Source organism: Choloepus didactylus, chromosome 6 (genome assembly GCF_015220235.1).
Source record: "Choloepus didactylus isolate mChoDid1 chromosome 6, mChoDid1.pri, whole genome shotgun sequence".
NCBI lineage: Eukaryota > Metazoa > Chordata > Mammalia > Pilosa > Megalonychidae > Choloepus > Choloepus didactylus.
Genome location: NC_051312.1, coordinates 150,064,955 through 150,088,883, shown reverse-complemented (window position 1 = coordinate 150,088,883; position 23,929 = coordinate 150,064,955). Strand labels below are relative to the sequence as shown.

General features: G+C 40.5%; 1 protein-coding gene across 2 annotated transcripts in view; it reads left to right on the top strand.

The window, feature by feature from the left end:
- The window catches only part of PRDM10 (PR/SET domain 10), a 105,897-nt gene that overhangs the window by 41,741 nt on the left and 40,227 nt on the right, over positions 1–23,929 (top strand). For both annotated transcript variants that reach the window (XM_037841957.1, XM_037841956.1), the window contains exons 4-11: positions 152–211; positions 10,521–10,746; positions 12,479–12,720; positions 13,759–13,962; positions 18,626–18,698; positions 20,432–20,549; positions 22,925–23,054; positions 23,568–23,810. In XM_037841957.1, coding sequence (XP_037697885.1) covers positions 152–211; positions 10,521–10,746; positions 12,479–12,720; positions 13,759–13,962; positions 18,626–18,698; positions 20,432–20,549; positions 22,925–23,054; positions 23,568–23,810 — 1,296 coding nt within the window. The remainder of the gene's footprint in view (positions 1–151; positions 212–10,520; positions 10,747–12,478; positions 12,721–13,758; positions 13,963–18,625; positions 18,699–20,431; positions 20,550–22,924; positions 23,055–23,567; positions 23,811–23,929) is intronic.

The following is a 23,929-nucleotide window of genomic DNA, read 5'->3' as shown; positions in this document are numbered from 1 at the left end:
ATCTCTCCTTTATTAATGAAGGATTATTACTAGCTGTATTGGGAGTTAACTCTCCAAAGAATAGTGCTTAGCAGTAGGATAATTTTCTAGGCAAGCAGTCTAGAGATCTTTTGATAAGTCTTTTTCCTTTCTTTCTCTCTCTCTTTTTTAGACTCTGTTTACAGATCCAGGCCAGGTAGCTTATGTCCAACAGGATGCTACAACTCAGCAGGTAAGGAATCACCTTTTTTTCTTGTTTGGGGACAATACTGTGAATTTACAGTCCCCTGCAGTGCCTCCCCTAACCGTCTGTACTCTGCATTCTCTGGATGTCTCTTATGTATTAAGAATGTTCTCCTGCTCCTTTAATAAAAACAAAATATAACATAATGTAACTTTTACTTACTCCAGTCAGTATACATTGGAATAGCCTGGAAATAAAAAAAAAAAAAAAAAAAAATACTTTGTCAGGGAAATTTGAAAAATAAGCCTATAAACCAAATGTTGATTCATGTCCCAAATAATATTCCTGAGTTATAAGAGTGTCTTTTTTTACAAAACAAATTGGAAACATTTGAGTACTTGTTCCATTTTTTTTTTGTTTTTTTTTTGTTCCATTTTTAAATACCCTAAAAATACCCCCAAATTCCACCCAGAAACATCATCATTACTTTCAAATTTGGTAACTATTATTCCAGACATACACAGAGAGAAAAATAAAACAGGCAGGGGAAAAAAATGGTATCCTGCTCCAAATGCTATTATGAATGTCAATACTTTTCACTTAAATTTACTTGAAATTAGCAGAAGAAAAAGAAATTGAAGTGTAACTAAAGAGATTGGAGTTATTTTCTGCTGAACTGCGCTCCAGGTCTAGCCCTGTCCTGTGTATGGACTCCTGTGGTGACAAGATGATATGGAAATCAGTTCACTTGATTTCCTCCCACTTCCTCAGCACTGTTTTGTGCTAGTTACATTATTATTGCAACTAGTGTATTTATGTTTGTTCAGTAATCACAGCTATTTAGAGCTTTGTTCCATTCTCAACTAGCATTCGATTTGGTTTGGAGAAGTCTTAAGTTTGATCTTTTCTCCATTCCTTCTCTGTCGTAATGCCTGTGTGATTCTTTCTTTATCCTTGAAGTTTTTCTTTGAAGTCTAATGACTTCACCAGCGCTGAGTCAGAATTCCCCAAGACAGGGTGTGTCCTTTTAATGTGTAGGTTCACACTTCATTTCATGAAACTTTTTGTCTATCAGATCTTTGGAAACCTTTTAGTTCCATTTGATGTGCTCACCTTTTCCAGAACGTGAGTGGTGCGTATGTGACTCTTTTTTTGCATTCCGTTTGTAACATAATCTCTACAATCATTGTTATATCTGCTGTTCCGTATTTTACTTGCATAGGTTCCTTTAGCCTGTCCATCAAGCCATCTCACTGGGTTTTTTTTTTTTCTTTTTTTCTTTTTAATTAAATTATAACATACCTATAGAAAAACACAAAAATCTTAAGCAGATAGCCCAATGCTATGCTGTGAAGTGAACATTCCTTATAATCAGCACCAGATTAAGCAGTATGTCTTTATTAGCTCTCTCCCAATCACATCTCCTTTCCTTCTTCTCACAAGTAACTACTCTCCTGCCAGCTAACACCATAGATTAGTTTCCCATGTTTTTGAACTTGATATAAATGGAATTAGAGATGGTTTCCTTTTTCTCTGGCTTCTTCAACATCATGCTTAGGAGAGTCATTCCTGTCACTGAGTGTTGCTGTGGGGTTGCTCTTTCTTCTTCCTCCACCTCTTCTACCTCCTCCTCCCCTCCACCACCCCCCTCCCCTCCTCCCCTTCCCCCTTCCCCTCCCCTCCTCCCCTCCTCCCCTCCCTCCTCCTCCTCCCCTCCTCTTCTCCCTCCCCCTTCTCTTTTCCCTCCCTGTCCCCTCCTCCTCCTTCTCTTACTCCTCTTCTATTTTTATCACTACACAGTATTCAATGTTACAACTATACCACAAAGTATTTACCTATTCCCCTACTAATGCACTTTTGGGTTGCTTCCAGTTTGGGCTATTAGGTGTAATGGCTGCCCTGGATACTTTGGCCTGTCTTACAGTGCCCATGTGTACACATTTCCACTGGGTATGTGCTTAACAGGGAAATGGCTGGGTTGTAAGGTATACATAGGTCCACCTTTTAATAAATACTACTAAGCCGTTTTCTGAAGTGGCTCATAGTAATTTACACTACTACCAGCAGTATCTGAGAGTTATAGTTGGACCACCTCCTTGCCATCGTTGGTCTTATCAGTCTTGTTGATTGGGGCTATTCTAAGTGTGTATTAGTGTAATAGAATTTAAAAAAACAATTTTTTAGGTTGAGGTCTCACACATTCCAATAGATTTATTCCTTGAAGGTTTTTGTTGGCATTGCAAATAGTATAATTTTAAATTTTCATTTTCTAACTTATATTTTTATATGGAAACATCGTTCATATTGCATTGTCCTTGCATTTGATCTTCCCATTAGTTCTAATAATTTATGGGTGGATTCTTTTGGATTTTCTCAATAAATAATCAGGTCTGTGAATAATGACAGTTTTTATGTCCTTTTTTTTTGCCCTGTGTCTGCTAGCCAGGATTGCCAGTGTGTTACTGAATTGAAGTGGTGCTACTCATCTCAGAGGAGATGGTTTCAATATTTCACCATTAAGAATGATGTTTGCTATAGTTTTCTTTTTTTTTTAAAGATACCCTTTATCAGATTAAGGAAATTGCCTTTATTTATGGTTTTCTATAAGTGTTTATTTTTTTTTATCTTCATTTTATTGAGATATATTCACATACCACGCAGTCATACAAAACAAATTGTACATTTGATTGTTCACAGTACCATTACATAGTTGTACATTCATCACCTAAATCAATCCCTGACACCTTCATTAGCACACACACAAAAATAATAAGAATAATAATTAAAGTGAAAAAGAGCAATTGAAGTAAAAAAGAACACTGGGTACCTTTGTCTGTTTGTTTGTTTCCTTCCCCTATTTTTCTACTCATCCATCCATAAACTAGACAAAGTGGAGTGTGGTCCTTATGGCTTTCCCAATCCCATTGTCACCCCTCATAAGCTACATTTTTATACAACTGTCTTCGAGATTCATGGGTTCTGGGTTGTAGTTTGATAGTTTCAGGTATCCACCACCAGCTACCCCAATTCTTTAGAACCTAAAAAGGGTTGTCTAAAGTGTGCATAAGAGTGCCCACCAGAGTGACCTCTCGGCTCCTTTTGGAATCTCTCTGCTACTGAAGCTTATTTCATTTCCTTTCACATCCCCCTTTTGGTCAAGAAGATGTTCTCCGTCCCATGATGCCAGGTCTACATTCCTCCCCGGGAGTCATATTCCACCCAGGGAGATTCACTCCCCTGGGTGTTATAAGTGTTTATTAAGAATTGATGTTGATTATTACTAAATATTGATTTTTGTCAAATGTTTTTTCTGACTCTGTTGAGATCATCATATGGCTTTTACCCTCTTTTCTGATAATATGGTAAATTACACTGATATTTCCAAATAAGCCAGCCTTGTTGTTCTGGTTTGCTAAAGCTGCCAGAAATGCAATATACCAGAAATGGATTGAGTTTTACAATGGGGGGTTATTAGTTCACAAATTTACAGTTCTACGTCCATGGAATTGTCTAAATTAAGGCATCAAGAGGTAGATACCGTCTCTGAGGAAAAGGCCGATGGCATCTGGAACACCTCTGTCAGCTGTGAAGGCATGGGGCTGGTGTCTGCTGGTCCTTTGCTCCCCTGTTGCATTGCTTTCAGCTTCTGATTCCAATGGCTTTCTCCTTGAGTGTCTGTGGATATTCACTTAGCTTCTCCAGGGCAAACTCTATGCTTCAACTCTTAGCTTAGCATCTCTAAACGTCTTTCTGGTCTTTCTGTGTCTGGGTCTGTGTCAACTCCTGAGTTCTTAAGGACTCCTGTAAACTAATCAAAACCCACCTTGAATGGGTGGGTCACACCTCCATGGAAATAATCTCATCAAAAGATCTCACCCACAGCTGAATGGGTCACATCTCCATGGAAACAACCTAATGAAAAGATCCCACAATAGGTCTGCCCCCGCAAGACTGCATTAAAGAACATGCTTTTTATGGAGTGCATAACAGATTCAAACCAGCACATTTGCATTCATTATTGGAATAAATTCCACTTAGTCCTTTTCATATATGTCTGGATTTGGTTTGCTAATATTTTGCTTAGGATTTTGAATATATTAGTGAGTCCATTTTGTTTTCAGCCAGTATATTGGATTTTTTTTTTCTTTTAAAGTGGCTTTCATCTTGTTAATAGTTTTCTTTTATCTCTTAATAACATCCTGAAAAGCAACATCATCATTTTTATTGACTGTATAGTATTCTTTTGCTCTTTCTTATATTTATTTTGACTGTATGATATTTTATGGTAGGGATGTACTATTATTTATATTCTCAGTTACCTATTATTGTACATCTTGGTTGTGTCCCTTTTTTTTTGCTACTATAAAGAATACTGTCATAGATATTATATCAAATTATTTCCTTAAGATAAATTCTCAGAAGAAAAATGGTAGGGAAAAACCTATTCACATTTTAAATTACCTAAGAACCAAGGTTGTTTTTATGGAAGCAAAAACAGGATACATGTATAAAAATCAAAGAAGTTAAATAAAAATCCAAAATCCTAAATTTGAATGATGTATCTCTCTTAAAAAAAACAATTTTCTAGCTCTGGCCACTGAAAAAGTTTATATATAATGATCAATCCAGTATCATTGGGTATCCCTAGTGGTTCAATTCCAGTAAAAAGGATCTGAGCTACTTGGAGAAATGGCTGCTTCCAGCTGTGGTGCGGGAAATGTACAAGATGAACCTGAAACATCTTGTCTTTGTGGAAAGCAAAGACACTATTAAAACCTCCTGTTTGGGGGTCCTGTGAAAAGAACTCAAGCTGTAACTTGAAGGGGCCAGAATGGGACAAGTTGAGCCATAAAAAGAATGATACCTATGGTAGATTGAAATACATTAAATATATTTAAAGCTCACCAGTTCATACTGATATTAAAAAAACAACAACTCATTTACACTTTGAGGATGCTACAGACCCACCACCTTCTTCCGAAAACTGGTTAGGAAAGAGAAGGAATCAAGCCTTTGTCCCTGAATGTACTCAGCTTTTCTCCCTGAAGGTGCTCAAGTAACCAGATCCTTGATGGGGACATGCTTCCTTCTGGAAGTGTTCCAGCTAATAAATAAAGAGGGAGCGATAGGTTTGGAACATTATCATTCTTCAGCACCTAATGAAATTGTGGATCGGGGCAGTGACCGTCAACAGCAGCCTGGAAACACTAGGAAAGAGCTGACGAGGAACTTCCTGTGGGCTGGATCAGGGTAACAACCTTCTGAACATTCCCAACATCACCGAAAGAGAGGCAGCCCTAAACACGAGCTTTCCAAGGTGGTGTGCTTGTCTTTGTACTCTCACCCGCAAATTGAGCCCGAATCTTACCGAGGCTCTAGCGTCAGCTGCTGGCATAGGAAGTACAGAGAACAAAATGGACAAGTTAAAAGACACACAAGGATGCAGCTGTGAAAATCCAGGATGTGAGAAACCCTCGAGGACAATTATTCCACCCATAATGGCAAGGGGAAAGAAGAGGAGGGTGGATTAACATGAAAGGAGACTTTGGAGACATCAGTGGGACACAGCACACCCTGATTCGAACAAACCTAGTTGTATAACAATTTGTGACACAGCTGGGGAGATTCTAACCCTACCTGGATAATTGATGATGTTAACGGATTGTTAATGTTTTAGGTATGATGATGTATAACATATAAAAATACTTTTTAAAAGAGATACCTACTGAACCATTTACAGATGAAAATGTATAAGGTCTGAGTTTTGCTTCACAATTATCTAGTGAAGAAGAAAGTGGGTGGGAGAGTGATGAGATGGTAATTGTTGAAGTAGGGAGATAGATACATGAGGTTTATTATACTACTCTCCATGTTTTGATACATGTTTGAAATTTGTCATTATAAATGGGAAAATTATTGTGATAAGACTTTCTAAATTGCTTTTCTGATGCTGAAAAATTTATATTCCCACCAGAAATACATAAGAACGCCCATTTCCACTCACCCTTCCCACATGGATATTTACATTCTTGTTACTTTTTGCCAACCTGACAAAGTTTTTTTTTTAAAGGCAGAGTTTTAATAATTATAAGAAAATTGCTGCTATTTGTACCTCAAGGGGCCTTTCATCTTCTCCAATCTCCAGATGCAATCTCCTTGTTTCATGTTTGGTACAAAAGGGAAGTTGTACTCGAATCTCTCTATGAACCATGATATTACAAATCTCTGTCAACATTGACTTAGCAACTTGCTTTATCGCAGCTTTCTTTTGAAGACAATAACCAGCACAGTTTTTATTTCTGGCTGTAACACCTTGGCGATTGCCAGTTTATTCAGTGACCTGGATAAATTCTGGATAGGAAGTTGGAGGGAGGTTTTAACACAGATTATAGCTACTTTACCTTTTTTTTCTTGGCTTCAGCAAAAGGGTCCTCTTTTCCGTTGCTTTTAGTGATGGCAAAGTCCTGTTGAAGCTTTTTTTCATATATGTATTTCCTCATCCTTAGGGACTGCATCAGTACTCTCCTGACATAGAAGTACAGCCTCTTCTTTGTTTCTGAAAACGAACATTTGTGACTCCCCACATGCTGAGAAGAAAATATGCTGCACTGATAATTGGTCTCAGTAGGACTCAGGAAGCACTCTGATGTGTCTGCTGCTGTCCAGTGTAGTTTCCTATTTCCCTGCTCAGATAAATTGTATCCTGAAGCACATTACAGAGTTTCAGAAATAATTACAGAGGGTGTGGTACTAAGTGGGAAGGAGAAGGGTATGCCATAAAGTTTAACACATTCTTTTCCTTTTTCTATGTTTTATTGTCCATGACAAGGTGCTCAGGATTGAGATGTTTGTGTTTCTCATTGTTTGGTTCCTCCAAGTAACGTTGGCACACAGTTACCGCCTTGCTGCCTGCCTGTGATCTCAGCAGCACGTGTGTGGTTGGCTCCTTGCTCTGGTGTTCCGGGTGTACGTGATGTTTACCTCCTCTGCCACCTGCCTTGAATAGACTTAATTCCACAGGGGCCAGTTGTGATGTAGTGGAAAAAGCAGGGCAGAGCTAGAATTTGAATTTCATTCTGCCACTTAGGAGCTGTGTGACCTCAAAGGGATTTAAGTATATGCATAGCACTCAGTAAATACCAGTTACATTTGAATGAATTATCCATTAAATTTGTAATGTGTGCCTACGATGCATACCTACTCTGCTATCTGGAAATGTACAGTTCTTACCTTCATTCTTTTTCAACAACTGATTGCATGATTCCAGTATATGCCCAACTGCTGCTTTAGCATGAGTCCTTCAAGATAATGCGGAAGTGTTCAAGTCTTTCTTTAGCTACAGTCTTTAGGAGAGTTCCAGCATGGTAGAGGAGAAGGTTGTTGGTACTATTTTTTTTAAATTCAGTTTTATTGAGATATATTCACATACCATGTAGTCATCCATGGTGTACAATCAACTGTTCACAGTACCATCATATAGTTGTGCATTCATCACCCCAATCAATTTTTGAACATTTTCCTTACATGTTGGCCCTATTTTAACATCATGGGCAGAAGCCAGCAGTAACCTGGCCTAACCAGAGTCTTTCTAGCAGCATCTCTTGGGGAAAACGACATTTGCTGCTTCACAAGAATATTGCTAAGCTGCTGAATTTATTCTTCCACGGTTTGGCCTGCAAAGAGATAAAGAATTGAAGAGGAGTAGGTGTGCATTTACACTTTGATTTGCTCAATGTGTGATAACACTCATCACTGTTGCTGGCACGAAGTTTAAGTGGGTTTAGGATAAAGAGCCATATTGTTAACTGTGAGTGGAATTAAAGTAGCTTCATTGCAGGATCTTGTGAACGTGTAGAAGAGGCGGTAGAAAAGCAGTTGCTTTGCCAGGAGCCCTCTTGCTCTTTTCCTGTTGAGTCCTTGTCCTCAATAGCATTTTATTCTGTTCTTAATGAAGCTGAAGCAGAAACATCACCCAGAATTTTGTCCTCCTATATAAAACTTTCCAAAAGGCCCTGAGTTACAGAGTTGGAATATCCTGCGAAAGTCTGGGTTAAGCAAGTGCTAAATTTAGCATGTGTTGTTTGAGGTAATGGTCTGCCTTCTCTCTGGAGCCTGTTTCACAGGTGGACGATGGTATTACACGGCCGTGGCAGGTGGTACCATACATGGAATCAGGTCTGCCAAATGGTTTCTTTTTTGAGTTTAAGAAATTCTTAGGTTTAGATGCACCACTGTGAGTAGCAGCAGAGAGTTTTGATGCCTAAAGGGATTGATGTCATTTCCCAAAGGGCCAGATATGTTTCAACAAACTAATCTTCCGTGAATATGACTATGTGCTCAGCAGTCATTTCAGGTTTTGCAGGAAGTTTATGATGTCATCTCAGTCCTCGGGTCATTTACAATGCTACTACTGCTACTACTAATATCCATTGGTTTAATACTTAGCACCTAATAAGTGCCAGACACTACTACTGACCCTACATACATGTTGTTTCACTTAATCCTCACAGCAACCCAGGAGGTGTGTATTGTTGTGCCCATTTTGCAGATAAAGAAACCGAGATTCAAGGACATTTAATAACTTGCTTAGCAGTGGTGCTAGGATTTGAATCCAAATTGGCTTGACTCCAAAGCCCATGGTTTTCTTCTCTGAGGTATTGTGGGAGAGGAAAAGTAGATTATTTTGTCAATAAATACAAGGCTATGAGGGATAGCTAATAAGTGAGATTTAGAATCCGGATTCTAAGAGATTTGGCAGGCTGGAAGAACAGATACAAGCAATAAAATGAAATTTACTTGGGATAAATGTGAAGCTCTGTATTTAAGTAAAAATCAGCTATTTAAGTCCTGTGGAGGGAAAGATGGTTTGGTAGCACTTTATGAAGGGAAGAAGGGGCTCAGGGATTTTAGTTATCTGCAAGTTCAACATGGGTCAGCGGTGAAAGAAAGGCTGTCATAAATGCTAATGTCACCTGATGCCGTATTCCTAAAAGTAAGGGATCTGCTGAGGCATAAGTGAAGACAAGAAGGCAGTGAGTGATCTGGAAACTTGTCCACGTGGGGAATGATGGAATGAATCAGGCGTTTTCGGTCTTCAATTTCTTGAAGAATGGTCATGTGTGAGAAGGGTTAGACTTACTTTACATAGCTCCAGAGGAGACACATAGATCCCAGCCAAAGCACAAAAGATATGTAGAGGGAGATTTTGACTTAAAAACTCTCACAGAGCTATTTCAAAGTGATTTGGGCTGCCCTGGGAGGTCATGAGTTTCCAGTGATGAAGTACATGGTGGAATTCTGTGACTTCAAATGCTGTAGGAGTTTGGTTCATTGGAGAGTCAGGGAGGGTTAGAGGAAGCGGGGATGGTTCACTGACAGCCTGGAATTTGATTAGATTTAGGAGAGCAGTGAGGAAAGAGCATTCTGGGTGAGGAAAACACCATATGGGAAGATAAAGAAAAAGGGAGTTGGCAATTTATTTTATATTAACTTGATATATGTATTTGATACATTTATTTAGCAGGAAGGGAACATGGCCTGAGTATGGCCAGGGGTGCCAGTTGGGCAGTAGAAATCAGATTGGGTAAAAAGAATCTATGTGACACTTATTTAGGAGGTGAGAGAACTTTCTAAGTTATTTTCTGTCAGTGTATTTAGTAAAGTAGCATTCATACAATAAGTGACCTAAGAGAGCAACTTCCGTGTGATTAAACCCATAAAAGAGCTTAGCATCTCAGAAATGTTTAAAAGGAGGGCTGCTAAGTGTTTGATTTTACCAACTTGTGCTGCCCTGGTGTTTAGTTTTAAAAGTGAAGTGGCTGAAGACAGGTCACGGTATTTCATATGCTACATTGTGGCCACTCTGCAGATGCAGGGGAGACCCCCACCTCAAATTTGGTTTGGGTGTCCCAGCTGATGATTCTACACACACAGGAGGGTGTGAAAGGTTTATTCTGTATGTAACTGGGTTTCTGGGGAGAACAGGGCAGGCTCTCAACAGGTCCAAAAATGGCAGATGTGGAGTTTGGTTGTGGTTGGGGGAGGGGCTGGCGTGAGAGTCCCCACACGGGGCAGGGGCTTGCATGGCTCAAATCTCCCACTGGTGCCAGAGGAGAGAGCGCCCGGGCTTCCTTACCGGTTTGCCCACATCTGAGACCCAAGGGGAAGAGGGAGGGTGAAGGCTTAGAAGCCGTCAGCCATCAAACATCAAAAAATGGAGTCAGACTCCTGATTGCATCGTGCAGATGGAAATCATTTTCCTTGAAAGGAGCAAAGAGTGAAGCATATATTCCACCGGAACCTGGTAGCTTGTGTGCGCGGGACCGTCTGCTAACCTTATGATCACACCTCTGTGCAGGCCTCCTTACCGGTGCACAGCCAGGTGTTACCTTCAATCGAGGGCGTCGATGGGTCCGACCCTTTAGCGACTCTGCAGAACCCGATCAGCAGATTGGAGGCCAAAGAGGAAGAGGAGGAGGATGAAGACGAGGATTCCGAGGAAGATGAGGAAGAAGACGGTGAAGACACAGACTTGGATGAGTGGGAACCAGACCCACCCCGGCCCTTTGACCCTCATGACTTGTGTAAGTTATGGGCTATCTCATCCTCAGGGTGCCAGGTGCTGTTCCTTATGAGTGTGTGTGAACACAGGCACATTTCCTGAGTACCTCCCATGTGCCCGAAGCTGTGCTACGTGCTTCACGCTCCTGTAATGCACCTGAAGCGCTGGCACCGTTACTTTGTTCCAGCATCACCGAAGAGTGCAGCGCAGGAGAGCTCAGGTTGCCTGCCCAGCGTTGCACGACTGGTGCAGGTTGCACCTGGCCTAGCCCAGGTCGCCAATACCTGAGCTCAAGCTCCTGGCCATGGTGGGGAGTTGGTCCAATCCTGCAGTATTCAGGCCATCTCTGTTTTAGCAAGTTTGCTTTGCTGCTTTACCTCGCTTCATAACAGCCTTTTAAAAATGCTTGTTATATTCTTATTGCACTTAGTAATTCATTGATGTTCTGCACCTAATCCCTGCAGAGGGGTTATGTAGGTTTCGAAAGGTCACGCTTGTAAGTGACAAGAGCCAGTCAGGGGGTCCGGTCCCAGCATGCACGAGATCTGTGGTGACGCGTTACCACCTCTCAGTACCACCAGCTTAGGAGGGCTCTGCCTCCACCTGCCAAACCATTGTCTCCTTCCATCGCTATTCATGCTCCCGTGGCAAAGCTCCCATCCTGTTGATTTGAGTTACTGAGGCTATTCAGAGCCTCGTAGCCTGCCCATGCTTCTCCTGGGGACCTTCTGTGTGGTGTGGTAGAACCCGTTAGCATGGGGCCAGTGTCCTGCTCCCCTCGCACATAGAGAACTGTCTCGTTTTGTTTTTCTTTGAATTCCTGTCTTTTCTAAAGCACATGAAGCCACTTTGTCTTATAAATAGGAATATAGTACTCCTCCATTATTTGAGAATTGTAGAAATAGAAAAATACCTATTTCCTAAGCCAGGTCTGTGTTGGGGAAAATATGATTGGTTAGTTAAATTTGTTAAGGGTCACAAGTCCATTCTCTAAATGGTCCAGAAACTTTTCTGTTTTGTTTTGTGGCTATACACATCTGCTCCTGGCAAGTTAGCTTACAAATGAGGACTACTGGTAAAGAAGGAGAGAGTGTGGATAGTGCAAACTGATCACTAGAATGAGAAGTGAAGATACATACCCTGTCCTTACTGGACTAATTGTGTCATCTCAGTGAAGCAAGTGTGAAGAGCCATATTCCTTTATTTCAGCATTATCATCAGGCAGTATGCACTGAAACCTCAAACTGTGCATGTTTTTTGGAGTTAGACATGCCCAGACAATGAAACTTCCAGAACTTCCTTTGAGAAAATTGATTGAACTGTTTTTTTTAATCAACTTGATTGAGATATAATTTACATACTATAAAATTCACCCATTTTGTCCCACCAGATTATGCAAACATTTAGCCCAATGAGCTCTTCTATTTTTTCTTTTTAGACATGATATAAGTGATTTGTAGATTTACTGGCCACTAAGTCTAATTACTATCCAGCCAGAGAAATAAGTCACCACCCACATCTTATTTTTGGCAGGCATAAGCTAATTCTGCCCGATTGCAGGGGAAAATTACAGGATTTTATTGGCCTATGAAAGTCAGTGGATTACAACTGAATGGATAGTGCAGTTGTTGAAGTTTGTTGGATTTGGGCTTTGAAAACTCAGACTTGGGGATTTTTCAGGTTAGAGCTTTTTGCCGTAGGTCGAGTCACGCCGCGGACGTGGACAGCTGCTCAGGCTTGCCTTTCGTTCGCAGGGTGCGAGGAGTGTAACAATGCACACTCGTCGGTGTGCCCAAAGCACGGGCCCTTGCACCCCATCCCCAACCGGCCTGTGCTCACCCGAGCCAGAGCGAGTCTGCCCCTGGTCCTCTACATAGACCGCTTCCTCGGCGGCGTCTTCTCCAAAAGGCGTATTCCCAAGCGGACTCAGTTCGGCCCCGTGGAGGGCCCCCTCGTCAGGGAATCGGAGCTGAAGGACTGCTATATTCACCTAAAGGTAAGTCACCCTTGATTGACTTTCACTCTTGTTCTTTAATGGTTTTCAGAAGGGTGCTCATTTTCCTACTCGAGTCTCTTTATTTTCACTCCAGAGCAGTAGTTTACTGATGTTTTTCTTTCTGTGCTTTAACTTGTTTTAAATGGAAACCTTTTTTCTGTACCCAATAAAATGGAGATTGCCAGGTCAGTCCCCTAAGGCATTATATGAATAATTCTGAGGTGTTGTTTTTAAGTGCTTTGACAGTCTGATCCTTGATGCCTTTTTTTAAAACATTGACAAAAAACTAGCTTTGACTGGAAAGCAAAGAGAATTATGTAAACTCAGTGTAATCCCCTATGTACCAGCAATGTTTTCAGGAAAAGCATTTTTCAGTTTTTAATATGTTATTGACAGCAAGTCTTTCCTGTTGAATCTTTAGTGACAGAATAATTCACTGTATGATGAAGTATATAAATCTCATCTCCATTCTGTGCATCGAATGCTTGTGCTTCTCTCCAATCCTCTCTGCTTCCTGGAGAACCACTCTGGAGAATTAAGCAAGGGGAGGGGAGAAGGTTTGGGATGTGTTCTTTGTGAAATAGCTGCTGGTACGGGGCGATTTTCTTTGGTGAGTGCTCAAGGTCTCCAAGAAAGACTAATACTGTGTAAAGAAAAATACCTCTCAACCTGGCTCCACATTATAAATAAATGCAGCCTGTAGTGAGTTGGAGAGTGTGTTTGCTTGCATTTTCTGGCGTATTTATAGAATTTTTTTGGTGCATCAGCTTTGTGAAACATGAAATGTAGCTGTACAATTGAATCATTCACCTTCAGATTTTGCCAGGTAATTCTCCTACAATTGAGGCTTCAGAAAGTATCTCCTCCCTTTTACGTTTGACAAGTCACGACTCCAGCATCTTTCTGGGTACAAAGGGGAGAATCAGGATGTATGAATTCAAGGAGCAGTATTTTGTATGTTATGACCTTAACGCATATCACACTGAAAGCTTTTGTTTTGTTTCTGGTGTGGACTTTTTCCTTTCGCTTTGGTTGCAGGTGTCTCTGGATAAAGGGGACAGAAAGGACAGGGATTTGCATGAAGACCTGTGGTTTGAGCTGTCTGATGAGACACTTTGTAACTGGATGATGTTTGTGCGCCCCGCCCAGAATCACCTGGAGCAGAACCTGGTGGCCTACCAGTACGGCCACCACGTTTATTACACCACGATAAAGAACGTGGAGCCCAAGCAGGAGCTGAAGGTGCGGCGCTCGTCACTGGGGCCGTTGGTGGGGAACAGCAGTGTTCTAAGGCTTCTCTAATCTTTTTCCTGATGTGGGATTCCTACTAAAAGGGTGCTTTCCTTATGATTCATCTACTTATTGAGTAGCAGCAATGCGCCAAACACCAGTACTAATCCCATAAATAAAATGGAACGGAAAGTACATGGCTTTCGTTCCTGTCAGAGGTCTGTGTACAGGCCCGAGGCCCAGGGGTAAGGAAGCAGTTGTTTGGTAAGTGGCCTGGTATTCATGGTAGCATGATTAAAGATGGGGTCACTTAGCATTTACACACTGTGAAGGGGTATTAACTGGGAAACAGAAGCTTTGATAGAACAAAAGGAACTCAAATGTGTGGGCACTGTTTCTTTTCTTTCCCTGAATACTCCATTCTGTTCAAAGAATTCTACGTTCTGACTTCTGATTTCAGGGATATATTTTGGGGGGACAACTGTTGGAATTTATCTAAATATTAACCCTTGAAGACATAATGAAAATTCTACTTGTGATTCTATGTGAAAATTCTTTTAGGTGAAGCACTTTTTTTTTTTTAAAGCTATATTAGGAACACGGATAAAAGAGGGGGAGAAAATACTGTGGATTCTTGGTCTAAATGAAAAATAGGTGAGAAATGACTGTATCAGTATGTGAATACCAAATTGCATAGTGCCTCGAGGTGGTAAAAGTTAGAAGTAGAGACCTCTTTGGGGGGAGAATGAGGACCTGGATTTTGTTCCAAAACTTTACGAAACCATTGTCTGTGAAAACATGAGCTAGATAATCCATAAACTCTGAAGAAGATGTGTAAAAGGAGCTTTTATCTCATATCATCTTTCCCAAAACATGCAGGATAAGAAAAAAACGGAAGTGAACACTTCCTCACTGTGTAGTGGAGATTATTTCCTCCTTTAAAACAGTAGATAGAACTGTAGAGGTAAAGACAAACAGAAACAATTAAATAAGAATGTAATAGTTCAGTGTAATGAGGAACCAAAACAACAGAGAAAAAGGAAGCAAACAAATGGGGAAACATTTGTGATACATGTTAAAAGGTTAAAATATAAAAACAGAAGGAAAATTGTTCAGCAGATGTTGGGAATAGACTTTATTTAGAGGAGGAAACAAATAGTAAAGAAATGTTTAAAAAATTTTTTCAACATCGATAATTTAAAAAACCCTTAAATGACTATAAGTTACTATTCTTGTTAATATAAAATAGCAAAAATACATTGATACAGCTCAATAAATACGAGGTTTTTAAAAAAATAGGGATATTCATTCTAGAATTGCAGTATTTTGTAGAATATTTCTGGCAATCTGTACTAAAAATGTCCTTGGCTGGGTAATCCAAATCCTTGAAAATTAGCTTAAGGAAATAATTATAAACAAAGATAGAGCTAGATAACATTAGAATTTTGTAATACCATACTTCATTGAATCTAAGCCACCAATAATTTTAAAAATGTCACAGTATTTTATGCACCATTAAGGAAAAAATGCTGCCAGTTAAACTAGATTATAGTGGTTTTTTTTCCCAAGAAGAATGGTTATTTTATACTTACTGAAGGAGTTATTTTAGGCTTATTTAGACTTTATTTTGAAATTATATATCACTCATGTATCTCATGTATACATAAAAAGTCACATATAGGCAAAATAAAAAATAAGTTGATAAAGGGACAAACTGCTTTATGTTCAGTCTGACTTTTTTTTTTCTTTTAACTGAATCACCGTTTTACTTAGTCATTGGTGTTTGTGCTTTTCTATCTGGAGTCATCCTTTATGCTGTCAAGAGTGCTGATGATGGTGCAGTATTTTTAAAACAACTGCTTCACTATTGCCTCTGGGACATTTTTTTCCAAGCTACTGATAGGCTTTCTGCAACTTTTGATGCTGTGTTTTCCAATTTGACTGAACTTACTTTTTTTTTTTAAATCAAGAAATTTAATATATCTAATCCATAGCCAATATTCGATTTTTGACAATTGTCTCATTAATGTCCTGTGTAGAATTTTATAGTTCTTTTTTTTTCCCAACTGCTGGGCCAGGATACAATCCATTATTATGTATTACTTATAGTACTCTCTTTAGTTTTCTTTGAAATGGAACAGTTCCTCAGCCTTTAAAAAAAAAAACAAAAAACAAAAAACACTTTTATTCACATACCATACAACACATCCAAAGGGTACAAATCAGTGGCTCTTGGTATAATCACAGAGTTGTGCTTTCATCACCATAATCAATTTGAGAACATTCTCAATGCTCCAAAAAGAAAAATCCCATAACCTCTATGCCCCCTATTGTTGGCAGTTAGCATTGGTATAGTACTTTTGTTAAAATTGATGAAAGACTATTACAACATTACTGTTAACTATAGTCCGTAGTTTGCATTAGCTGTATTTTTCCCGTGTACCACCCTATTATTACCACCTTGTAAGGCATCTGCTTTTTTTTTTTAAAGCAATTCTATTGAGATAAATTCACGCCTCATATAATCCATCTAAAGTGTGAACTCATGTTTGTCTTTTCCCCCAATCCTACCACCTGTCCTTGGAAGCTAAGTGGCATTGGATGGAAGTCAGCAGGAAGTTTCCTACAATTTGAGTTCTGAGACCTTAATGATATGTCTCTACAGGAGTGATCACACCTGCCTTTCAAGGCTTTGACATTTCTTTTATTTGTCCCTCATGGGCCTTCCCTGGCAAGTGCGAACGACTCATGGAGTGCCAGTGGTGCCTGGAACTGAATGAGGGGAGAACAGGACAAATAACTTGACCAAGTTAGTGCAGGAGCAACTGAGCAAATGGTGACAGCAAGCACAGGGCACCAATGACTGTAAGACACATTCCGAGCTCAGAGATGCTAAAATACGAAAACATACACATCACAGAACCAATGAAATAGAGTAGCATTTAAGACAGCCAAAGGCTAAACCACCTGAAAATCCAACCACAGGGGCAAAGTTAGGTGAGAGAACACAGATAAAAATGAAGTTTCTCTCTACAAAATTTCCATATATTTAAAATAATGTTCCATAAAAATTATATACAATTCATTCATTTGGTGATTGAGACATTGAACTCCTACTATGTTTCAGACACCAGGAAAAGATAAACCTGTTCCCTGTGTTCAGACAACTTGTATTTTAGAGGGGAGATGGATACAAAGGTGTAAATGAGCAAGTGATATCAAATAGTTGGAAGTTTGGTGAAAGATACAAATGGGGCAAAAGGAGCAAGTAACAGGAAAGGGGCCAATGTGGATACGGTGGAAAGAGAAGGCCTTGCTGAAGAGATGAAATTTAGGCTGAGAATCAGGGAATGAGAAGAAGCCAGCCCTGTCGGGGAGGGGTCTGCGAGGTGTGAAAGGGGAGGATCGCCTGGTTCCTTCCTGGTCGTGAAGGAGCGAGGGCGAAGGCTTGGGGGCAGGAAAGAACTTGGGTGTTTGAGGACATGAACACAGACCGTCTTGGCTGAGTGCAGGTCGGGGAGAGGGATGAGAGCTGAGGTTCCTTAGCAAGGCAGGAACTGATCTCACACCGTTTGTAGCACATCATCTAACATCTCAGGTTCGTTATGAACTGAGAAGCCACTGCCGGTCTTTACACATGGGGATGACAAAATCCGATTGCGTTTTAAGAAGCCACTCTGGCTTCTGTGCTGGGAATGGATTGAAGGGAGCCAGAGTGGAAAAGGAGAGGCTGGTTAGAAGGGGATCCAGTAATCCAGGCAAGAGGTCTTCTCAGCATGTCTGCCAAGGGTAGCAGCAGAGATGGAGAACCCCTGAGGTATATTAGGATGTCATATCAACAGTTCATGCTAAAGGACTGCAGGAGAAAGGTGGAAATCAGATACCATTTAGGTTTCAGGTCTGAGTAACGAGGTGAAAGGGTATTATTGGGGTGGGGTGGGGGAAGCATCTCAAGTTCACTAGATTGAGCTGTTTGTGAATCATGCAGAATACCAGATGAGCAGTAAGTAGGATGACGAGAGGGGATGCAGAGGAGGGTCTGGGAGGGAGATACTAATTCAGGGAGCATCGTTAGAACAAAGTTGCTTGGGAATAGATGTGATCTCCTTAGGGGGAAAATAAGAGGGCTGTGAACTAAGCCTTGAGGAACACCAGTGTTTAGAAGCTGGGGAGATGAAGAGGCAGCCCCAGGAGACGGAGCAGAAGCAGCCAGCAAAGTTGGAGGGAGGAGGCCCTCACTCCAGGAGATGGTGGTGGCATTTGAAACAGTGAGAGCTGTTCTGGCGACACATTGGTGGCGGAAGCTACTGTGATGGCAAATATGTGAAAACCTGTGTTTTAAGTACAGATTAAAAAAATCAGAAGAGTCTGTGTTTTATTCTAGCGAAGAGGCTATGGTTATAATCTCCTGTGAAGCTGTTTTTTTTAAAAAAACCAACTTTTTAAAAAGACAAAAGAAAGCACCCAGTGTCTTGGGAAGCGAACTTCCTGATGGTGACCTGCCAGAGACTGGTGTTAAAGGGGTAGGCTCACAGTGTGATCGTTTTTGTTTTTTGTTTTTTGTTTTTTTCCTGTGAAAAGCCTGCATTGTATGTAAGCAGGAGAAATAGTTTAAGAATGCAAAGAACATCTGGGGTCAGCCCTTGGTTCTTGACCCTGTGCTTGGTTCTCACAGGTGTGGTATGCAGCATCTTATGCAGAGTTTGTGAATCAGAAGATTCATGACATTTCTGAGGAAGAAAGGAAAGGTGGGTGGACTTTTATAGTTTACATTTTCTATATGAATTCTAAATTGTAAGTACTGTATCTTCATACATCCTCCCATTTTTCTATCTCAATATCTTCCAGTAGGTTTCCATCTAATTCTAAGATCAAATTACAACAATATATTTACATTGATTTCATGGGTACTGGAAAATAGTTATTTAATATAATGAAAACCTCCAAAATTAGACTAGAACCTAGATCAGAGGCTGGTCCTTATCAAGATTTAATCACCTTTGAGGACTTAGCAAGGCAGCATTGACTTTGTTTTTAATGTAAATGTCATTCAAGTATAGCCTACATGCCGAAAGGGCACAGATTCCAAACGTACAACTCAACAAATGTCACAAAGCAGACACACCCGTGTAAGCTGTACCCCCATAATCAGAACAAGGCTGATGGTTCAGAAGCCCCCCGCACCCTCTTCCAATCCGTACCTGCCCCAAGGGTGACCGATCTCCTGACATCCAATACCACAGAGCAGATATGCCAGTTCCGGAACCTTATATAAACACAATTATAGGATGTGTCCACTCTTTGTATGTGTCATTTTCATCCAAAATTATGTTTGTGAAACTTACCCATATTGTTGCGCTTGATTGGAATTTATCCCCCCCTCATTAATGTTTTGTATTCCATTGTATGAAGATGATATAATGATGTATCCATTTTACAGTAGTGGGAAATTTGGGTTAAAATCCAAATTTGGGCTGTTTCCAGCATTTGGCCATCATGGAGAGTGCCATTATGAACATTCTTTTAGTGAGCCTACGTCTGCATATTTGTTGGCTCTACATCTAGGGGTGAGTTGTAGGGTATGTGTATATTTGACTTTAGTAGATACTTCTGAACATTTTGCCAAAGTGATTATATTGGGCATTGATTTTTTTTTTTTTTAATTCAGTTTTATTGAAATATATTCACAAACCATACAGTCATCCATGGTATACAATCAACTGTTCACAGTATGATCATATAGTTATGCGTTCATCACCACAATCTATTTCTGAACATTTTCCTTACATCAGAAAGAATCAGAATAAGAATAAAAAATAAAAGTGAAAAGAGAATACCCAAACCATCCCCCCATCCCACCCTATTTGTCATTTAGTTTTTACTCCCATTTTTCTACTGATTTTTTTTCAATTTTTTAACTTTGTTTATCAAAAAATTAAAAACAAACAGGCAAACAACAACCAAAAAAACCCCACAACATTTCAAACAAAGCAATGGATTAAGGAAAACAAATAACCTAAAATAACTACTTTGCTTCCAATATGTTCCTACCATGGGCATTGATTTTTAAGTTGTTTGTGATAAAATATACCCATCAGATTATGAAACTTGGATCTGAACCCCTGGATTATTTGGATGTAGGTTTGCAATATAGCACTTTTTGTCTTTCCATTGTGGTGAGATTATGTGTGTATGTGCATAAGCGTGTGCACTGGTGAGAGAGGGTGGTGGGAAGGCATTTGTTCCCCTTATGTCTTGCATGAATATGTCAGATAAAAGATCCTAAAAACCACCTCTCTGTCCAACTTGAAGCCTTTGATTTTATGATAGCACAGTGACGCAGATGGCAGCACTGTATACTCTACCAGTGTGGGGGGCTCTTTGAGCTGCAGCAAGATGGGAGTGGTGGGGCCACTGGGCATTTGGGTGTCACTGGTATCTACTGTCATCAGACTTTCTGCTTTCTCTCCTGTGGCTGCAGTTCTTCGAGAGCAGGAGAAGAACTGGCCCTGCTATGAATGCAACCGGCGATTCGTAAGCTCCGAGCAATTGCAACAGCATCTCAATTCGCATGATGAGAAACTAGATGTGTTTAGCAGGTATGTAAGAGGGGAAGGGCTCACGTACTTAATTTTTAAAGGCCCCGAGTCTTTTCTGTGTTGTAAACTGATGAGTGTTTCTGTGTGTGTGTGTCTGGACAGGTGAGCAGGTAGGCTGCTGAGGGAAATACCTAATTTGTCATTTCCTTTTCTTTTTCCATGTTGCTCATTTACTGTTTATCTCTTTTCCAGCATAACTAATACCCAGCCATGGGAGATCCTTTCACCTTAGTTGAGTCTTCCTTAACTAAGGATTCTGAAATAAGGGTTTCTGAGAGAGCGTATACCTTTGAAATAATCTGCATCTGTGATTTTCAGACTTTTTTCATCAGTGGTGTTCTTTTACCAAAATAAGTCATATGTTTAATTCCATGATATAGAAAAGGTAGGTGAGGGGAGAGTCATACCGGATGGGGTAGGCTGGAGCCAGATCAAGTAGGGCCTTCCAGGTAATAGTAAGACATTTGGATTTTATTCTATATGTACAGGGAAGTCTTTAGATCGGAGAGTATTGTCAGGTTGATTATGCTTTTAAAAGATCACTCTGGATAAAAATAAAAGCATCACTTCAGCTTGTATTGGAGCCAGAGCAGAATCAGGGAGTCCAGCCAGAAGCTACTGCAACAGTCCAGGGGAGGAGTGAGGGTGTTCTGGAATCGGACAGCACTGATAGGACCGATGTGGGGTGGTTGATGTCTGTTGGGTTGGAGAAGAGAGGAGATGATGTGAAATGGCATCCTGGAAAGGATGCTTGTCTGCAGCACGAAGAGCCCGCCGGGGCTCACGGGCATGGAACAAACCTGAGATCACCAGCATTGCTGCGTGGTGTTCTCCAGCTATGTTCAGCCACAAGGGCGCAGGGCAATGGGCGTAGAGAACTGGGTCAGGCAGGTTGTGGTTTCGCCAAGTGCGTGCAACAGAGCAAGAACAACGAAGCAACGGTGGGGATGGGAATGGAGGGCACGTACCAGGGAGTGATTGTAATGATCGACCACGGGGTCTGAGAAGAAGGAGAGAGAAAGCATCAAGGGGGTGAAAAGCTGTGAATAGTGACAGAATGATGGGATTGGAGATGCTAGGGAGCTTGAAGGGATGCCAAGATGGGGATAAGGGGAGTAGGCTAGAAAGTTGGGAGATGGGGGTGGAGGGATACATGGAATTGGGGCTGCATTTATCGATGATGACAAGGTCTTGGATATGACCAAGGTGGGTTGGAAAACAAAATTAAGTTGTCACTCCCTCCTGTTTAGGATACCCCTAAACTCTGTTCACAACTCTATTATAGCACTTTTTTCATGTTTTATTGTAGATTTTGGTTTATATGTCTTCCGCTCCTACTAACCCTGATAGTTTTTACCCATCTCATATAAATTTTTTCTAAGATGTGATAATGGTATTGTGGTTATATTTAAAAAAAAAAGAGTCCTTATGTCTTGGAGATACATACCGAAATATTTATGGATTTCTAATGGGTATGCAGATGGGCAAATTGTGGGGATATAGATGGAACAAGATTGAGCATCAACATTGGGTAATGGGTACATGAGGCTCATTATGCTATTTACTGTATTTGCCTAGATCAGAAATTTCCATAATAAAGAAATTTCTTAGCGGTTCCTGGAAAAAAATATATACTTTTTGTTAAATTGTTAAATGGATGAATGAAAGAATATAGCATGATCTGATTAATTACACACAGACACACACACACACACGCACGCACATATCTTCTAAAAGAGGTTTTCATGGCATGCTTTCTGAGTCCCTTTTATTAAGGAATTTTATATGTTAAAAAACCCTTTTAAAGGGAATAAATGTATTTGGAGTTTACTGGGCATGTTATGGGGCAGTTGAAGTAGAAATTTTGTTCTGACCTTCCAGAAGCTGATAGTATAAGATAAAAGTTCTTTTGACTGTAACCACATTTCTTGTAAGGAATAAGAGGTGAGGTAAGGAAAAGAGAGGGGAAGCACTGAATCTTGTCAGAGAAGGTATCTCGTGGGAACATACTGTAAGACTTCGCAAGTTGTGTCCTGTCTGCTTTTCTCACATCATTTCAGCGATGTGTTCGTGCTTTCAGCACTTTCAGGAGCAAAATGTTGTTGGTGCTATGACTTTTTATAGCTCTTTTCTTCTCGATACTTTAAGACATCACTTTGAGCTATATAGAGGGCAAAGATGAGAAATTTAGAAAGCGTATAGTAGCTAAACAATGGTTTCCATTAGAGGAAAGAATCAGGGCAAGTAATAAAGTTAGGGGAAATCAAGCTATATGAGGTCACTTAGGATCACTTAGGGAAATAATTTGTTACAGAGTATGAAGTAGAAATCAAGTGAAAACTACGACTATTTGTAACCCACTCTCTTGTCCCCAGAACAAGAGGCAGAGGAAGGGGACGAGGCAAGAGGCGATTTGGCCCCGGTCGACGGCCAGGGCGTCCCCCAAAATTTATCCGCTTGGAAATAACCAGTGAAAATGGAGACAAGTGTGACGATGGGACACAGGTACCTGGAGAGCGGGAAAGAACTGCTTCCCAACACTCACTTAGAGGATAGAAAGGAACTATTACTGTATTTAAGTGTAACTGAAAAGTCCTGTCAATTTAGGGCTCTGCTGCCTGTTAATTAGAGCGTGTATAAAGAAAGGCAAAAAATGTATTTTCAAATGCTACTCACAACAGAAATCCAACTTTGCTGCCTTAAAGATTTGAAATTGAACAGAAATATTAGAGGGGAGCTTTATATTAAATTTCTTTAAACAAATAAAAATTATGATGATATTCCAGAAGCATCATACCACAGCCTTTTCCTCATGAACTAGTCAAAACAGCTCATCGTTTTTTCATTCAGTGCATATTTATCTAATTAACTCTCCCAGAAGGAGAATATTCTTTTTTCCTGAGACTTCTGAACTTAGTCATTTAAAAACAAATCTTAATCTTATCTGATAGTCCTTCAAGGATGAATCTCTGTATTAGGTAGGGAAGTAATTGCTGGTTATGTGATTCCCAATTCCAGGACTTGCTACATTTTCCCAGCAAGGAACAGTTTGATGAGGCTGAACCAGCTCCACTGAATGGGCTGGATCAGCCGGAACAGGCTGTGCTCCCAATCCCTCCGCTGCCCCAGGAAACCCAGGCTTCTTTGGAACATGAACCAGAAACCCACACCTTGCAACTGCAGCCGCAGCATGAAGAGAGCGTGGTACCCACCCAGAGCTCCCTGACAGCCGATGACATGCGCAGAGCGAAACGCATCCGAGTAAGTGGGGAGCTGGCCCCTTTCCCATCGTCTCTCTCCTGCCAGCCAGCTTTGTAGGTGCTGTGTTTTCCAACCTGTTCACAATCCACTCTGAAATCCTGCATCTAGCCTGTCACATG